The following is an 18,610-nucleotide window of genomic DNA, read 5'->3' as shown; positions in this document are numbered from 1 at the left end:
GAAGTTATAAACAAAAGCTTATTGTTTATAGATATTGAACTTCGTTTGAAATCACTCCAAAATGATTAAAGACATAGAATGTTCGTTTTAATTCAATCTACGATAGTTCATTTTGTCAAGAAGAATATGTTCTACAAATTCGCGCAACCACTTTTCTTTAACATGCTGGCATCGTTAAATATTGCATCTTACAATATTACACCGAGTTTAATTACGACCATTAAATGGCAATGTTGAATTGACTAAAAAAGAAAAAAATCTGTTTCATCGATCTCGTAGAAAATAGTGTTTTGACCAAAATGAGCCATCGTAAGATGAAATATAACGAATCCAACAGCTGTGATAATTTGATAAATACTTAATATACGACTATCTCGTAATAAAGTCGATTTACGGAGTCGGTTTTTAGTAAACCACCCAAGTCCTGAACCGACCTCCTTAATAATAAGTCAAGAGCTAATTGTGTGAGACTAACGTTGTATAAGGTAAGTGTACCAGTTATTAACCCTGTCCCAAATATTGACCTTTTTTGATTGTATATGTTTGATTCTCAATTCTAAAATTACCAAAAAATAAATTTCTAGTGTTTAACGGCATAGCCTATAGCAATTGGTTTTAATCATGGAAAAATTCTCAATTCTTGCCATAAATTTATAATTTTGGAAAATAAAAGGGTCAATAATTGGCTCTAAACGTGTTAATAACTGGTACACTTACCTCACGTATTGGACGATTACCATTTATGGCCTACTAGCGCATGCGGGCCATTTGTAAGAGAATTAATATTATTGCATAGGCTACACACTGTACTCACATGTAACACTAGTCGCAGTGCATTAGGCGACGTCGTTACCATGGTTACGCAGGCCGCGTTTCGTGCTTACCATCCATGAATATCTTCACGTCTATCAACCACAAGAATGGCGGATGACAAGGTAGGTTCGCTCGAAGACGAGGCACTCAAGAGAAAGGAGCGTCTGCAAGCATTGAAGAGAAAAATTACTGACGAAAATAAAGAGCAGGGAAAATCAGAGGGTTCAACTCTACCCAAGTAGGTATCTTTTTCTTCACTGTATTATGGAATTGAATCACTTTTTCGATTCTAACTTTCTCGAAACTTAACCTAAAAAAAATAATATGTATACAAGAATAATGAAGGTTGAAAATGAGGTTATATTTTTCTGCTAAATCAGTTGTCTTACACTCATTTTATATTTCTAGACCAAAATTTCGCAGTTACAAACCTCAGGATGATAGCTTGCGAGAACAAGTATTGGACGAAGCTAAGCCCGGAGATGTTGAGAGCGAAGTGAAGGATCAACTGAGTGCTGCTAATTCAAAAGTTGTGATTGAGGAACTTGTGAGTGAAATAATTTTACGAGAATTTAATGTCATAAATTGAGAACTCTTATTGTTATTCCGCTTTGATGTTGCTTGATATGATTTTTAATACGCAGGATATAAGCAGCTTGGCGCCGCGGAAACCTGACTGGGATTTGAAAAGGGATGTTGCTAAAAAACTTGAAAAGCTTGAGAGGCGGACTCAGAAAGCTATAGCTGAATTGATACGCGAGCGTTTAAAACAGGGCCAAGAAAATCTTGCTTCCATAGTCAATATGGCACCGATCAACTCTTCCAAACTAATTGCAAAGGCTAAACCCAACGAAGAAGAATAGGAATATAGAATAAGTGAAAGTCATTGACAATTGCATTGAGTAACACTTAGTTCGTATTTGATTGCGTGGAATCAGCAAATTGTATCGAAGCAATTACATGTGTATATACCATTTTCAAGTACTTTGACACCTGGTAAACTACTATGTAGGATTACAGATTTTCGTTACAATTTGCGTGTATATAGCCATTTTTAAATCAGTGAGATATCCTGCTTAGACATTCTAATTTTAAATCAGAGAAGAAATCTTAATTTTGTAGAATTTGTTTTCATTCCAGAACGTTCATTCGTTTATATATACCTATAATAAATATCAATTATCTACGAATTATATGAACTGATGAAACATAGTGTGAAAATATATGTAATAAATTTACTGAATAAAGAATCAGAAAATTATCTTAATCATTGTAGTTGCGAAAATCCTTTCTATTCATCTGCCAACCGTTATTAGTGCCAGTATTACTATTGTTACCGGGTGTATCTGCTGCTCCGAGTCTCGCTTAGCGACCTGTCGCGCTGGGTGATAATTTTGGAATGATTCCTCGCGCCGAGCGCTTCAATTTTGAATTTGATCGCTTCGATCTCCGGTGGCGCCATCTGCGCGCGGGACAGATTTTTCGCGCACTTACCACATTTCGGTAGTGTACGTACATAGTCTTATTCTTCCGGCATATCCATCAAGGCAACCCACTTTGAATGCGAGTACTCGAGTGACGCAGGCATCTTTGTGTTCTGCCTTTCAGAACAGCCCGTTGCACATTGCGTTCATTCATTGTACCGTGCCTTGGGGTTCAGTCACCCCTCAGAGCACTACCCTCGCTGTCTCGGGGGTGAGCTTTTCATTTTCCGGGTTGCCTGAATTTATAATTGACTCGTTGATACAATAGTTGCGTCCCACGTCCTGGGTCACGATACAGTCGACAGCAATTATCGAGCAGAATTTTTTGAAAAGAATATAATTGTACCTAACGTAGTAAATGAGTAATTTATTCTTAAAACCTATTAAAATTGTTTTACTTTGTTAGAGATTGAAAACTGATGCATCGATTCTAACTTCTAGGCTATACTCACATACTATTTGTTGTGAGTTTGTAAAGTTGCAACCTTTTGACAAATTGTAGTAATCTATAAGTAACGTGTTACGATAATCCTCGCATAGAGCGCATCGATTTTTAAAATAGCTGGCTACTTTTACACATCTAATATTAAAGATACGCCTCTACGATTTAGGATAGTGTAGAAATATACGTGAGCAGGATTCACAACATTTTTCATTCAAATAAGTTTCCAGTATACATGGCATAAGACGACTAATAAATATTTGCAAACGCTCTATATCTGTACGTTAGTCACATACATATTCGATACTTAAATAATGCGTTAGTGACGCTGTTAGTAACTAAAACTACCACTTTTACTTCTTTGAATAAACTCAATAATACCACGCATACTAGCGCAACGAAAATTCAGTTACACAGAATATTTCAATATTATTTATGGACGGAAATGCTGATACAACTAGTAAATACTTACAATAATAATTCCGTCTTTTGAGTAAAGCATTGGAAAAAGCAATCTCGTGGCAGAATAAAAATTTAATACTCCAAGAGAAATATAGTTAATTGAACTAGTAGTTCATGATACTATTATTAAGTCTATGATACTGAGTTGAATTTAAAAAAATAAAAGCCCATGGCCTCCACGCATTTTTGCACGATGATATTCTGACGTTCATTCGTAGCCACGCCCGCATATTAGAATCCCAATTGTAGCCAACGTATTTGATACATATTTAATTAGCTTCCAGTGAGATTTTATACTTATTTCCTCGATGAAAAATCAATCCTCTACATGGCGTTTACTTCTAACAACAGTCTGTGGGCTCGAAATATCGAATGCCAAATGCGCCCGCAAAAGTACGCATAAATTTACGAATACACTATCATTCAATGCCATACTCAATTACAGCATAATTTATGAGTTTGCGGTGCCGGTTGAAAATTTATGCCGTACATGGTAGAGTGACGACGATACGCGTAGATGATTAAAATTTCTCATTGAACAATGGTAGCGAGACTTGATTGATTGTTAAAAATTTTGTAATCTACTGTAACCATTAATAGAATCTAGTTTCTGTCCTGCGGAAACACTTCTCACAATTTTTATCACGGGTGTCCTGATATTCATGCTTTAACGCCGCATAAAAACAAGGCTCAGATACATCTTCAAACATTATGATACGATTGCGAAACGAGTATAAATTATATTTATATCTAATATTGAAACTATGCAACGCACCATATTGTAGTACGTCATTAAAAAGTGTTAAAACTCGAATAAAAACATGGCGCGACGAATTTCTGAGATATTTTAGATACTATCACGTAACTCGATGAATAGATTAGCCTCGCGTTGTGATTTTCTTTTGATTATGAGAAATTACTTGCTGATCTTATCATTTATCATCTGCTGTGTATTTAACCAGCTGAAAATGAGTGGTTGAAATAAAAATATGGCACGACCCTTAGTTCTTTTTTCGCGATGATAAATGATGTTATCGACGTAGAACAGTCGCTAATGAAATAATAACTATAATCGGAAGGGAAGCTCTGTTCGCAAGTTGTCCCGCAAACTGTTGCGGATGATGATGATTGCGATGGTTAGGAATCCCGTGGCTGTAGTCGTGGCTCGTCTCAGGAATATTCTCAAAGACTATCCTGTCGGCGAGAGGTTGTACGGGCCGGAAGTTATGTGTCACTCTTTCCCCTTCTGCGCTACGAATTCGACGGAAAGCCTCAATCTGCAAGATGGTATACGTGCAGACATACGTATGTATAACATATTTATTGTATATGTAAAATCTTGGTGTGACTCGGTATAAAATAAGTACAGAGCATCTTCAACTGTCCTCGATAATTACGTTACGTTCGACCGTAAGTTGTTTACAATAATGTTAAAACTGGTAGTTTCAACGATTTATTTAATTCCAGATCACGTGCAGGAGACTGGGAATATTGGTCAACAAGAACGGTCGTTTTTTTCCCCGTAGTAATAACGGTTTGCACAAAGAAGGTAATTACACACTTTAGCACTTAGATACACCTGTTATTACACCATCATATATAGACTAGACTTTCATTTGCGGTAAAAGACGCGATTTTTTTCCCTCTCATGAATTCTGGGTGTTTCAATGAGGTGTTTACCTTACATAATATAAATATTGCTACTCACCTGTTCGTGGGAAAGTATGTGCGGCTTTTTAAAATCTATCCACGTGACCACTTCGGAGCAAGGTGGTGTCGTCAACGAACCATTGTACGTGAAATAATTCTGCATCGAAGGCTGATTCGTCTTCAGGATAGACTCGAGGATGAGATTATCCCTTAGCACAGCTTCTGAACCAATGTCCTCGATGAGTGGCAACGTTTCGACCAAAGGGCTGTAGGTCGGATCAAACGTTTCGGCAACCTGTGAATTTGTCGTGAGTGTGTGGCTGGAATTTTTTAAGCTATATGTATAATCGACATTACCGTCACGAAATACGCCAATACTGTGAGTCCGTCTGGAAAATTGGTTGCCGCTTTATACGATCCGTATGATAATTTGTAAAATACGGCATGAAGTTCCATAGCGAATGATCTGTTATTTATCCTATCTTCTGAACCTTCTTTGTCGTTCTCTCCCCAGTGAAAGTGGAGCTGTTCAAACGCGTAGACGTCGTCTCTGAGAGGTCCACCGGTTATGAGAGGAACGTCAGTTCCAATTGTCTTTAGGAGTACTTGAAAGAAGAAAAAAATTGCGTTCTACAATTTATTTCCCAATCGATGAAGCCTCAACGAATGACGTATTATTTTTTAGAATTATACTTGACCTTTATGGTTATAATGACTGCAATCTTTTCAGTATCAATTCAATGGTCGAACGATACGGTTTTGAAAATTAGTTTTTAGAATGTTTGAGACGAAACATCAGTATTCGTGTTTTACGTATACATACTTATAATTATGCCTACTCAAAGACCTTCTGACAATAAGCATGTCGATTATGTTACTTTGAAAGAGTAAAATAACGTGCGTTACATGCGTATATACTACAATTCAAACCGTGATCTAGCTTTGCGTGCACGTGATATTATTATACGAATACTATTGGTAAAATACAGCCCCCCGATAGATGTACGATCCTTCAAAACGGGTGTCTTCGTACACCGAAGCGTAATAAATTGGTAATAGTATCTCATCAAGGTCTAGTTTGACAAGACGAGTTATGTAAATATATGCACATGGTTATACTTGTATCCTCTTTAAGTTACCCCGGAGGACAGCAAATTACGTAACACGCACGTACGTTGAAACACATTTTTTCAAACATATATTTCTGAATGCACAACATGTACGATATAACGCGGTCATGGAGTAATTTTTCAGAGTTAATCAAATATTTGTAGCGATTATAATTGCTGACACCTAATTGATCCTATCTACGGTTGCAATCAGATCCGATTAAACGATACCTATGAAGTATAGCTCGAGATAAGAGACACGGTTATCACGTGCAAACGTGCAATATACACTCGACTTTAGAATATATGTAAGTTATTAGCTGTACGATGAGGAAGGCGGACGAGACGTGGATCACGATGATTTATGTTATTATTGCGGTTTTTAACTGAACTAGAACGGATCGACTTTATAAAAAATTCTACAGCTCGTACTACAGTGTTTTTAATGGCTTCAAATTTTGTTTTCATTGCCGAAATTTGTTGAAAATTAAGTTAGAAAATGTCATAAGGATAATTATGCCAACCTGTATGGCCATTGTTCGTTAGCATGGCTTTCCTAGGTATGTTGAAACCAGAAAACCACAATGGTGGAAGTGTGACCTTCTCGACATAATGCTCCACGATGTTGATCGGAGATTGGTGCTTTCCTACGCACGTTTGATACTTGTTGCCCCAGTACGCAGGACCTGTTATCGTCAGAAGGGACAAAGGGAACCAGTTTTAAAAGGGTCTAGTTACAAATAAATCAACAACCTGTACACAGATAATAAATCAGTGAGCAAATGGGAAAGGAGTTGGCCTCAAGGATGCGAATTGTAGAAGGTCCAAGTCAGTACACGGATTCAAGCTACAAGATAAGCATAATTTATTAAATGCTTTTTGGAGTCCTCGGCTCTCACGAAATGACCTTCATCTCTGATGCAAATACTCCGAACAAGAATGATATAAATCTGTCAAAGCTAATTGAATAGCACACTTGTAAAATATTTTACTCACCAAGAAGCCCGTTGTACGAAAATTCCTGACCTAGAATTGTAGAATCTGGAACAAATATTAAAAAAAGATTAGAATGTACTTGCCGTATGTATTAACGAAGTATATTTTCAAGTACAAATAACAAGCGAACACGACTAGTCGAAAGTCGCTAATTAGATGTTCATACGAGTCATAACAGGTACAATATACATGCACATGAAAGTTATCATGATGAAGTTACTCCAGAATTGACATGCCTTGAACCCTTATCGGTGAGAATCAGATGATAAAATATATATATATGTATATATTTATACGATTTTCTACCTGCTAATAAATTCCATCAATGTAAGCATGAAACTGGATCATGACTAGTCAGATAAACGACGTCGTTGGGAGCGTGTGAGTGAACTGCAACCTTTTAATATCATAACTGAAAGATCCGAGCGAGGAATATCCTGCGTGCGTTGCCGCTCTGAGAAAAGCGTTGAATCATTATATCTATCCAATCAATCGTATCGCTACAACTCTCTCTATCTGTTACATTTCCGTAATATTTTGATTCGATTTATCTGTGATGTAACGGTGATTGAAAATGCTAAAAATAGACCATTATTTACAATGGTGCCTGAAGGTAATCATGAAGTGATAGTCCAGAAAGTTCCGGTGCAATTCAAGTTATATAATTACGTGCAAGTAACAGGTTGGTTTGTACATGCACGCTGTACGGTATACAGGAAATACGTAAGGTCGTATCAACGTTGAACAGAATAGGTGATAAGGAAGGCACACGTAACTCTTTCTAGATTGGCAATAGGCCAAGCACCGGAAAGTTCGGATCATTTGTAGCTATAAGGTATCGCCCATTGTATAATAGCAGGAAAATTTATTTGTTTATTTAAAAGAAGGGCGGTGTGCATTCGGCGTAACGCGGAACATTCCTCAAGTGAAAGTTCCCCGCAGAGTGAATAACAAGAAAATTTCCAAGATGCTCGACGGTTTTTCATGCGCTATTGTCGTGCTAATTAACCGTTGAAAGCTAAGCGAGAGGTGAGAGGTCGGCTCACAGCTACCGGATTTCAGAATAAATCCGGAATGCGAGTTTTGTTTTCTCCAATTTACCGCATAAAAACAAGATTCGCTAAACTTCACTCTTGTTTATACGCATAAGGCGATATTGCGAGATTATACTTGCTACGAATAGCTCACTCAAGTGATACTCGTGATCGTTATGTGTTGTAGAATGTTTCGCAAGGCTAACATCGGAATGCATTTCATTGTATGTACTACTGTTCTAATGGAAGAAGGAGGATCATTTGTGTACCTTTAACTTGTAACATCTGCCGATGCGACGTGAATATCCACAATACTGCAAGATGATAAAGTGCAATGGTTATACCTATACGCGCATATTCTTAAGCGTAATCGGTGTGCGTTTGGGCCTTCGATAAAAATTGAAATCCTAAAAACGCGTGAATTGATAAAATTATTGACCCATATTCGAAGAATATTTGATAAGAAATGTTTCTTGCGCCACTAAATCGGCGTAGTTTCTTAACTTTGCTGATTTTAATGCTCTCGAAAGTTATCTCTGGGAAATTAGTATACGTATACAAATCGAATCAGTGAGCAAACAACGGACAATAATCTCCAGTGACTTGATGAAAAATAGAAAAAAAAAAAACTACTAACAATATTTCCTGACACGGTATTTTTATTTACTACGAACAAACGACGATGCATGATATAAGAGTGTTCTACAGCGCATCTGTAATGCAGGTGCCCCTATTGCAACTTATAGCTATAGGTATACGTGGCTACTAGCAATGCCAACTTCCGGGGACCGTCAAGGACCGAGATGCACCGGGAAAGATATGCACGAGAAGTGCATATTGCGGTCGAGGATGCGCCCAGGTAACCGTTGGATTAAATCGTGTTAAGTCGAGTCAAGGACCTGAGACATTGTCAGTTGGATGATATACCGCTTTGCGTTGATTAGAGCGACGTTGGAAAGTGGCTGGACGATCCCGGAGCAGGTGTCGCTAAGAGCTGGTATTTCAAATAAAAACCTGGTATACCTACGCGAACAACAGCATGGTCGCTGTAGTATGTGTTAATCGTAATTGGTTAAACATTTTGTCCATATTTGATAAAACGGTGACACTGATAATGATAATCATTATTGTTATTAGCCTTGTTGGTTATTGTTAAAAATTTAAATGATAAAATTACTAATATCAATGATTATTAATATTTATTGAGTGTTTTTTTATTGAAAAATGGGGATGCAGTTTCTAAAGAGAGAGATTAAAAACAAAAAGGCATCGACTACCCGATGGAAACCATGATCGAACTTGTGACAAAATCATCTCCTTGACACATATGGCTAACTAATGCAATCGATGCAAAAATGAATACGTATCAAATAACTTGAGGGCTCACAAAAAACTATTATTGTGAACAGTTAATAATAAAGACAATCGATGTTACAATTGGTAATTATAACGATTACTGATATTCCATTCTTGAAGATAAAAAGAAGCTGGTATTTTTGCGTACCAGAACATTTTTTACTCGGTACATGGTACGGAACCCTAAAAAATGGTACATGTATCAAGAAATTGGTACATTTAACATCGCTGGCAATTGATTACGAAAAACCTCTCACTTCGTAGCGTGAGCAACAATCCGGTTTCCCATGTATTCCGTGTGTGTTGGTACAATAGAATTGAAGTATAATGTGAGGATTGTAATCAGCTACACGGATACGAGATTTTTTCTATACTTCTCTTTACAATCGATACGTACGTGTTACGTTATATTTTCACACGTCATCGCGGTGTATCACGATGACAAATAGGTAATCTATATACTTATAGGCATATAGCTATTCGGGATGACGAATACAGCAAAATAATTACCCGTGTTCAATTTCTTCGTCAACAAGTATGATGATCTTGTAGTACGCAAGCTAGAATCGATTTTTCCTCGAGCCCATTGGAATAATTTATACGGATTCGTCCAATTCGACGTTTAAGAACTTTGACTGGGCATATTTTGATTTAAACGATGAGGCGGGGCTTTAAAGTAACATATTATGCCTTTTCTCAAGTTTCCACGCGTGTGATGTAAAACCGACTGCCGGTCGACAAAATTTTTTCGCACCTTTTTAACTGCGAATTGAAACTGCGAGAATTATTTACCGTACAAAAACTGATACTCGTCTGGTGAATTGTCTTACGTCAGATGTGTATTATACCTGTAGACAAGTGTATTACCATATCCACTGTAATTATTGTCAGTAATTTCTGAACAATTGATCGGTAAATACATCCGTGGATGGGTATTTTACGACAGGCGTATACTTCATTTTCTTAAGAGGTGCTGATTGAACAAAGTAAAACTTTTACGACGTTTCTTTTAACCCAAAGATCGTTTCATGCATTCTTTTCAGCGACAATATATACATCGTTGCATGTCATCCTAAGTAGTTATGGTCAAGTTTGATTCCATTGCAGATTGCGGAAATTGTGCATACTGTAAGATTATTATAGCCCGTGATCTATCGAATCGTACGCTTTCATAGAAATTGGCTAAAATGGATAATTGATCCATTTAACGGACTGAGTAGCTAATAAGCCCCGGACAAATTTTTTCCTTTACATCATTATTGCAACTGCTTTGACCATTTATCTGATGAACTCGTTTGCAACGCAGGAGTTACAACAATTAGCGTTGGTTGCGATTGACACAAAAAATAGTAAGGACCTATTGGCAATATTTAAATCGAGTCATAAAATTCGGCATAAACTTGATTGTTGACATTGAAATATATTTTAAATGTACTATAATTAAGTGTGTCATAAAAAGGAAAATTGCTGTTGCATTAATTACAATATTTATAGAGAGTAAAAGTATGTTGAAAGAACAAGTTTTTTCTACCTGCCGAAAGCTGATAATTAGCGTAGCTTTATGTGTATATATTATTTACAAGCTAGTGGGGAGCCCTCGAAACGGCAATATACTTAGCTATCCAATTTTTGATTTACCTGCTTGTTTCCCTTTCCATTTATCTCTGCTCAAACATGCTAAACAGACAATGATGCAGCATTCAATGCGCAGGTTGAAATCAGGAAGAAATCACATGCACGAGTGTATAATCTATCGGATACAGTATCCACAGTGATTCGTTCGAGCTAGTTCATTGGCTTGTCGTTTTTCCATTTAAATCAGCAAAACTTGACGTTTGAATAGCGTGATCAGTTTCCGTTCAATTAGAGGTAAGTCATCAGATCCGTTATCGTGTGATAAATAATCGGTGATTATAAAAACAAGACCGTGGTTTGATAAGTTAAAATATTGGAGTTTCCGATAAAATCGATTAATTAATAATTTTCGGTAGTTAATGATCGGTTTTTGTGAAACTGAACTTGTAAGAACAATTAAAATCGGTGCGTTGTTTAGTTTAGATATTGATTTAGCTTTGTCAGCTCACGATGTCGTCTAAGTATTCAATTGTCAAATGCTGCACAGCTGGAGACTACGTATAAAGTTCAAAGGCACCGCTGTAAGAGTTAAGACTGAATGAAAGAGCGAATATAATTAAAATTCACATGCCATTACCTGATTGTAAACCAGATAAACTGAATCATCGTGAACCGTTACGGTCTGAAATGAAATATACGGTACCGTAGGGTGTCCGCGGTTAAACATTCAATACCGATAAAGCAGACAAAGCGAAAAACATTTATGGATCGGACGTACTGTCAATAATTCCTCAGATACAGACTTGCTTATGCGAGCAGGATTTGAATTGAAAAAAGCTACCCTCGTCACAGGCGGACGTTGTTACCGACGATTCAATGGAAAGTCAAAACATTGAGACGATGAATACCTAAATGATTCTCGAAAGGGAGAACGGGTAGTAAAACAAGGGTAGTAAAATGACTTGAAGTTCACTTACAAATCGTGAAGAAATTCAAAAACACCAAGATCTTCATATCGGCGAGCGATCACTGTCCAACACTGTCCAACAATAGCTGTTTGAAGGTTTAGTGCGTGGTGCAGGCGAATGAGGATCACGGTCCGTGTAGCCAAGTGAAGAATGTTTTATGCATGGGGTACGGGATCGGTTGTGGTTGAACGAGAACTGAACGCATTCGTAGCGGACAGCCATATTAAATACGACCGCAGCCTTTTGCCGGAGGAACATCACGTCTGTTATATTTAAAACGTCGTAAGTCCCCGGCGGCAGGATGCGTTCGTCGTCAGACACCCAGGAGCGAGATCGAGGCTCGACGTCGGGTTCGATGAATTATGAGAGGAGGCCGATCTGGTGGGGAGTTTAGCTTCGCGATTAGGAATTAGCGAGTGGTAGGATTCTCCGGGCTTTTCCTTCTACCCGAGTAATTTCCAGCGATTCTGATACCGGAAGCTAGACCGACGCTTATATTAACTGTTCACCTCACAATCAGATATCACATCACCGGGAAAACTCAGTGTCGATCGTTTTCTCGCGGTTTGTCACTTCGATTTTATTCTCCGACTTCCTCAGAGATCATACACTTCGCTTGAATCACTCTACACAATCCATCGGAACAACGCCGAGTGACTAACTGTCCGGTTCACTGACAAGTTGGCCAGTTCTCGCGATGTTGTTATACGTCTGCGTTGTATAGAGTTCAAAGACGTACTAACGTCTGAACAGATATGAAGAATGCTCGTATTGTTTACAGGTATGCCTATTAAATGGGCCTGCCGATGTTTATAGTTCCGTTTACCAGACAAGATCACGAGTCAAGGGTTGTAATAGGAACGAACGATAGAATTATTTGGGAAAACTTATGTATAGCACCTGAGGTAATAAATTGATAAATATGAAAAATTCTTGAAAAGTGAGCTCTTTAATTGAAGGTATTGAATTTATCGTATATTCATATATTTCAGTGAAAGCTGATTAATGAATAATCCTTCAACTGCAGAGTACTAAATTTAGTTTTGTCATTTTTATTTTTACGAGACAGTTTACTATAGAACTTTTGCGGTAAGAATAGATCCACCTCAACTTCGCGTATATATTTCGAGCTCGTTAAACATTAGAAACATTTTAAAGAGTAAAATGTTCGCTGCTCGCACTTCTTGCGTTTTTTTAAACAATTTTATCTTTCTGAGAAGTTACGTCAGGTAAGAATATACATTATTTGACTTCTTTAATTATAACAAAAGTTCGTGTGATAAATAAATTGAGGAATGATATACGGAAATTCATCATAAAGCTCGTATGATTTTCACACAAGAAATTCGATGCTGGCACAATATTAATTGTTCGTAGCCCGAAGATAATTAATAATTAGGTACAGATGGCAAATTTTTTTTAATATCTCTACACATAACGTACTTCTACTTCGTACTGTCATGTCACTTATACTCCACTACGCATTTGAAGTTTTTTAACCGTATTTTGGGATCTATGATACGCCATTAGGTTTTCTTATTACCATCCCAGTTTGATTTATCATAAGTTTTCTATCATTATGCCGTACAGAATTATTCACGTGTTTATACGCTGTCGTGTCTAATACAACCATCTATATTATGTTAACGTATTGTACAGTAACAAATGGGCTAATCTACAGGCAGATACATGTAACTATGACATAATGTCAAAGGAGACTTTTCTAATTTTACAAACAGTGGTGCCAGAATTTCAGGTGTAGCGTTCTAATTATACGTATTAGAATTTTAAAACCATTCAAACTAGACTACAAACGAAGTTCTTGTAACGTAAGTTAATACGAACATGAGAAAATAGGAAAAATGTACAAAAATATACTGTGCAGTATGTATCCAAATCATAGACTAAATCGTTCACGTCACGAGCTTTTTCTAGATCGTTGACTTACTTAGCTTACTGAATAAGAAACTTCGGTTTTCAACTGCGGCATTCTATTTCGTCTAGTTGAAGACTCAGAGATAACAAACCAGGTATATAGGAAGTTCTATTGAATGGGACGAGCAATTTATTCATCAAACTGGTGAGAAAAGTAGAATTGTTTATTGACTTTTTGGTTTGACACCTCTCTTCATTTATTCATTGACAATCGTCATTGAAAAAAAGTCTGCTGACTCAGCGCAGAAAGTGTTAATAAGCAGTAGGTATAAATGGACAACAAAAATTGTTTAGTGCACGAGCGCCAAGTTGATCAAACCGAGATAAATTTTTCAATAGAGAATTCGAATTTCAGAATTCTGTTTAAAACGACGAAAGTTGTTTTCTTTCGTACGTATTAACACGTTTGCATTGTTGTCAACAATGATAATAATGTTCCGTTTTGAATTTTACAAAGGCCTGAAACGAATCGGCATGTCTACCGTAGGTACTTGTATCATTGTGGCTACCGCGGAGCGCAGTCTTAATATCGTGTACCTGATACTCAGAATTATGTATTAGATCCCAAGATCATGGAATTCCTGTTTGATTTTTCAACACGTGACTTATTGAAGCATGGCGATTTTAACGTGTTTAACATTATCATAGCACCAGACGCGTGATCTTGCCGAGAAACGGATACAGGGCACGTGATTTCATACCTGGACATTTATATGGAGCAGAAAATTAGCTTTGTATCGCCTCTACTTTTTATTGTTTGAATAAACTGACCTTTTACGGTTCAGTTAGCAATATTGATGCTGGTGTGTTGAATATAATGTAGATCATTGCTCTAAAACAATAGCAAAAAAAATAATTATATGGTAAGGTAAGAATCCCACGCCGATTTATTGTTACGAATCCGACAAAAAGTTACGACTACAGATTATGTTACTTAACATATAAATTGTAGTTATGCCGTCGTAAGTGTAAAAGAATGATGTACACCATCGATTTTTTCAGACGTTGTTTTTAGAGGCTTATTCTAATTATGATGACTTTTGAAATCGAGCTACTATATGTATATGCACAGTATAATTATCTCTGTACAAAACTTGTTGCTTGATACTTTTCTCGAACAACATTCAATTACTTCAACATCGTTTTTCAACGTAAGCCAATGGAAAATAATGCGACTATCTGCGAAAGAAAAAACTAGGTACAAGGTGAAACGGGAAAGCGGACGGTATCCGTAAAAACGTGTCCATTAAATTCTGTAAGGTCGACACGTCCAATTTCTTATTTGTTCTCTGTAACCGTACCGAGATCTTATTCTTGTACGTGATAATCACCGACGCCGCTGCACCGTCCTACATTTACTCGTAACTACGACACATTTTTTTCTTCAATATTCATAAAATCGCAGTAATATAGTTCTATGGCTATAGAAGTGATTCATGGTTGTCGAATTAATTGGTGCCTTTTTTTTTTTATACGGAGCTGTGAGGCATTTACTTTACATGCAACGACAGCTTTATGATGAGTTACCGTCATAATCAAAATGTTCATTATTTTTACATAGCGATCAACCTATCCGAGCAAATTCCTAAATATTGATTTGTGTGGTTCAGCAGCATCTTACATATAAATGTATAAATTATTGGGAAATACGAATAGCTTAGAAATTTTTTTAAATAGTACTAAACGACTTAATTACGCTTGTAACAATCTAGTTATTGTTAGAGTCAGCTTACGAGCAACGCAGCACGAATCTGATTCGTCAAGCTGTTCAATGAGTGAATGCTTGCGCATAATTATGATGCAAGCGTTTTAGAAATCAAGAGAATGGTCAATGGTATCTAAAAGCAGAATCTTTGCCTGTAAATCGTGATACATTACTTATGGGATACGATGTTGGAAAACAAATATATGATATTATACTTGCACATTTTCACATTACGGGTAAGCAAGTTGAAAAGATCAGAATATATAGTTATTACCTTGCATTACATGATACATACATACCTATTTGTTTTAAAAGTATCGGCACCATTTTTCCCCAATGGCGCAACTCCGCAATTATGCACTTCAAGCTTCGAACGTCTTTTTCAATATCATGTTTTGTGCTAACAGTGTTTGGATGCACCTTCCATACAGTCTATATCACCGTGTAATTACGGTCTTTAATGGTTTCGTAAGCATACTTAAACAGTAGCCTTTTTAACCATCGCAAAGAATGAACAGTTTTATCTAAAGAACGTCTTGCCTTAGTTCAATTTCATATAATATAGAAACTGACATTCTTCCTCCTTCAATTTACATAATACTCAATGCAAACGGCAACCACGCTTAATTACTGCGATGTGTTAAAGCTCGTACATATTTCTTTGAGGTGAAAAAGTTTTGAGTGACGCAGTTATTTTACGAAATTTTTCTCATCAACGTTTCAACTGATATAAATCAACAAGCGTATTTGAATGTAACTTGAATATATGGCAGTTCCTCAATCATCCTTCCGCAATTGATGTAATTTTTGCTGTAACAATATGCTGACGAAATAATTATGGCAACGCACGGAGTTTTCATAGTAAATACCTCTTCCTTATACGTTATAAAATTAACTAAGTATACTCAATACATTTTTCTATGGAAATACCAATTCAATATTGCGTATAATCGCGGAATAACGAAAAGTCGATGTAAAATCTGCGATTTTTGTAAAAACGGCGCATGACATACATGATTAATATTCGTTGGGTGTACATGTATAGTAGTTATTTATAATCTGTCTGACTTAAATTTTAATAGTATGAAAGTATAAAGTATGTAAACGAATAATGTAGTCTCAGATTGTATTACTATTATGCTCATACAATGCACAAATGATTACAAAAGTATCTAATCGGTTTCCATCTATGGCGACGAGATGTGATCATCACGAGTCCGTTTGTAAATTACTGTTTATTACATGCTACAGCCTTTACAGCCATGATAGTTTTATCGCTATCCAGGTAATATGGCGGAAAAATAGATACGCCGAAATTTTTTTTATGCTAATTCGACCGATATGTTTAATTTCATGAAGCTATGTGATGTGCAAAGCTTAATTGTTCAAACAGATTTGATCCAAATGAAACATTATCACAAGTAGTAAATGTATAATTGGTTTGATTTTCATAATTCTCTCATGGTGTACATTAGTTTTATTTTCCTAACGGGAGGAAGAAATATTGGATACATGGCACTACGGCAGTGTCTGTTTTACACAATACTGACCTTGTTTTCAGAGAAAATAATAATTAGGATATATATATTGCGCTTGCAAAGCTAATATGTTTCATTCGCCAACCGCAAATATAGTAGTATACTGAGAATAAACTGCCTTCGTACATCAAGTCTTAGAATTGATATATATACTGCGAAAAAAAAGAATTAAATATTCAGGGAATATCTCTGCGTCTTCTGTCTGAATTTCCACAAGGAAATATATTATATTCCATTGGCATGATAGTTTTCGATCACGACTCGAACCTTAATTTTTTTCACATGCCTACACAAAATAATTTTGCGTGTTCCTCATCGTAGGTTTTGGTTTTGTCTCTTATTAACGAATAAAAATGGGAAGGTAATCTTTGCAGATTCTTGAATTGACAAGGCAAACATTTTAACAAGTAATAGTATGAATGATTCAGCAAAAGATTCGCGGAAATGCAATCAAAGAACATTTGAGAAATTTGTAGAAAAGTAGCAAAAGTGCTACGTAGAATCACAGAACAATGCCCAACAAGTAATTTAAAGTTATGTATATTTTCATTTTCGTATACCCGAATCACGACTATAATATTTCAGTAATGAACATCTTCATGAAAAAATGATGCTTTCCAGAAACCAATTAAGGAAATTTAATGAAACAACATTTTATTGTCTTGTCGCAAAATTTACAACGTTTTATACAACAAGTATTCACCATTAGCGAGCGGGCCGTTTAGATAACGGTTCAACGAACCGATTTCGAATGAAATGTAAACTGGATTTTCATTCTCTGTATAAAAATTTTTCGGAGGACATCCAAATAATTTAATTCTTTGGTCATAAATAATTCAGATTAGGTGGCATAAATTTTTATTTATTTTTTTTATTTTCGCCAATGACAGCAGCTATGGGGGAACACTTAATCGAATGATAGTTGAAAGTTTTACTCTCACAATCAGATGCCGAGTACGCGGTCGACGGTCGTTTGATGCCACAACCCAAGCCAGGGTCTATTCCCCGGCTCTCCTGATCTGTCCTATCCCCCTACCTATCGCATGCGTTTTTTCCCGACGAAAATCAGTGCGATGACCTTTGCCGTCTCGCGGATTCTCACGCAGCGAGAGCTAGGGACTTTTGCCTTTTGGGGTTGACAGTACAGGCTTTGTTACTATATTTCCGTTTCGAGTTGGCCCTAAACTAAAACGCTATTGGCCTACTAAAACGATGCACGTGATAGTCTAGTAACAATATTGATACAATCGACCCCTCCGCATTTGGCTGTGTTCCGTCAATAATGCCTAGTAGTGAAAACTTGGTCAGGACAATGAGAGTCAGTTAATTGTACCGTAGCGTCATATAAACTCGAAACTGATAGCGTCGGTGTGAGTCACTGGATTGAGTCGACGATGGGGTCGCGTACGGAGTCGCGAATGGTGCGGACGAGACGTCCGTCCCTTTTTCAGGTAGTGGCAGAACTGACGTTACGAGTTTCGCGATGGACTAAGAGCGACTCGCACTTCCGTTCATTGGAAAGAAGCGCATTCCTGACTGACGG

General features: G+C 36.8%; 2 protein-coding genes across 2 annotated transcripts; one reads left to right on the top strand and one right to left on the bottom strand.

Annotated features, from left to right (window-relative positions):
* The first annotated feature begins 895 nt into the window (after window positions 1–895).
* On the top strand, window positions 896–1,676 carry LOC124213865 (coiled-coil domain-containing protein 12). The gene is made up of 3 exons (XM_046615564.2): window positions 896–1,051; window positions 1,222–1,360; window positions 1,458–1,676. The coding sequence occupies exons 1-3, from the start codon at window positions 921–923 to the stop codon at window positions 1,674–1,676; spliced, it is 489 nt and encodes a 162-aa protein (XP_046471520.1). The 5' UTR covers window positions 896–920.
* On the bottom strand, window positions 1,156–12,145 carry LOC124213864 (Carbonic anhydrase 2). The gene is made up of 6 exons (XM_046615563.2): window positions 11,899–12,145; window positions 6,957–7,001; window positions 6,485–6,646; window positions 5,209–5,456; window positions 4,910–5,146; window positions 1,156–4,478 (listed from the first exon to the last, which is right to left on the bottom strand). The coding sequence occupies exons 1-6, from the start codon at window positions 11,933–11,935 to the stop codon at window positions 4,233–4,235; spliced, it is 975 nt and encodes a 324-aa protein (XP_046471519.1). The 5' UTR covers window positions 11,936–12,145; the 3' UTR covers window positions 1,156–4,232.
* Between the last annotated feature and the right edge of the window lie 6,465 nt (window positions 12,146–18,610).

The sequence above is a fragment of the Neodiprion pinetum genome, chromosome 3 (genome assembly GCF_021155775.2).
Source record: "Neodiprion pinetum isolate iyNeoPine1 chromosome 3, iyNeoPine1.2, whole genome shotgun sequence".
Taxonomy (NCBI): domain Eukaryota; kingdom Metazoa; phylum Arthropoda; class Insecta; order Hymenoptera; family Diprionidae; genus Neodiprion; species Neodiprion pinetum.
Note: the sequence above shows the minus strand (reverse complement) of the source record. Positions and strands in the feature narration are given on the sequence as shown.

What these genes read in the sequence shown, in the direction of transcription:
- LOC124213865 (XM_046615564.2), top strand. Translation starts at nt 921, where the DNA reads ATGGCGGATGACAAGGTAGGTTCGCTCGAAGACGAGGCACTCAAGAGA. An exon ending in GAGGGTTCAACTCTACCCAA is followed by an intron (nt 1,052 to 1,221) that starts GTAGGTATCTTT and finishes TTATATTTCTAG; the next exon opens with ACCAAAATTTCGCAGTTACA. An exon ending in AAGTTGTGATTGAGGAACTT is followed by an intron (nt 1,361 to 1,457) that starts GTGAGTGAAATA and finishes TTTAATACGCAG; the next exon opens with GATATAAGCAGCTTGGCGCC.
- LOC124213864 (XM_046615563.2), bottom strand. Translation starts at nt 11,935, where the DNA reads ATGAAGATCTTGGTGTTTTTGAATTTCTTCACGATTT. An exon ending in TTTGAATTTCTTCACGATTT is followed by an intron (nt 7,002 to 11,898) that starts GTAAGTGAACTT and finishes TATTTGTTCCAG; the next exon opens with ATTCTACAATTCTAGGTCAG. An exon ending in TTCGTACAACGGGCTTCTTG is followed by an intron (nt 6,647 to 6,956) that starts GTGAGTAAAATA and finishes TGACGATAACAG; the next exon opens with GTCCTGCGTACTGGGGCAAC.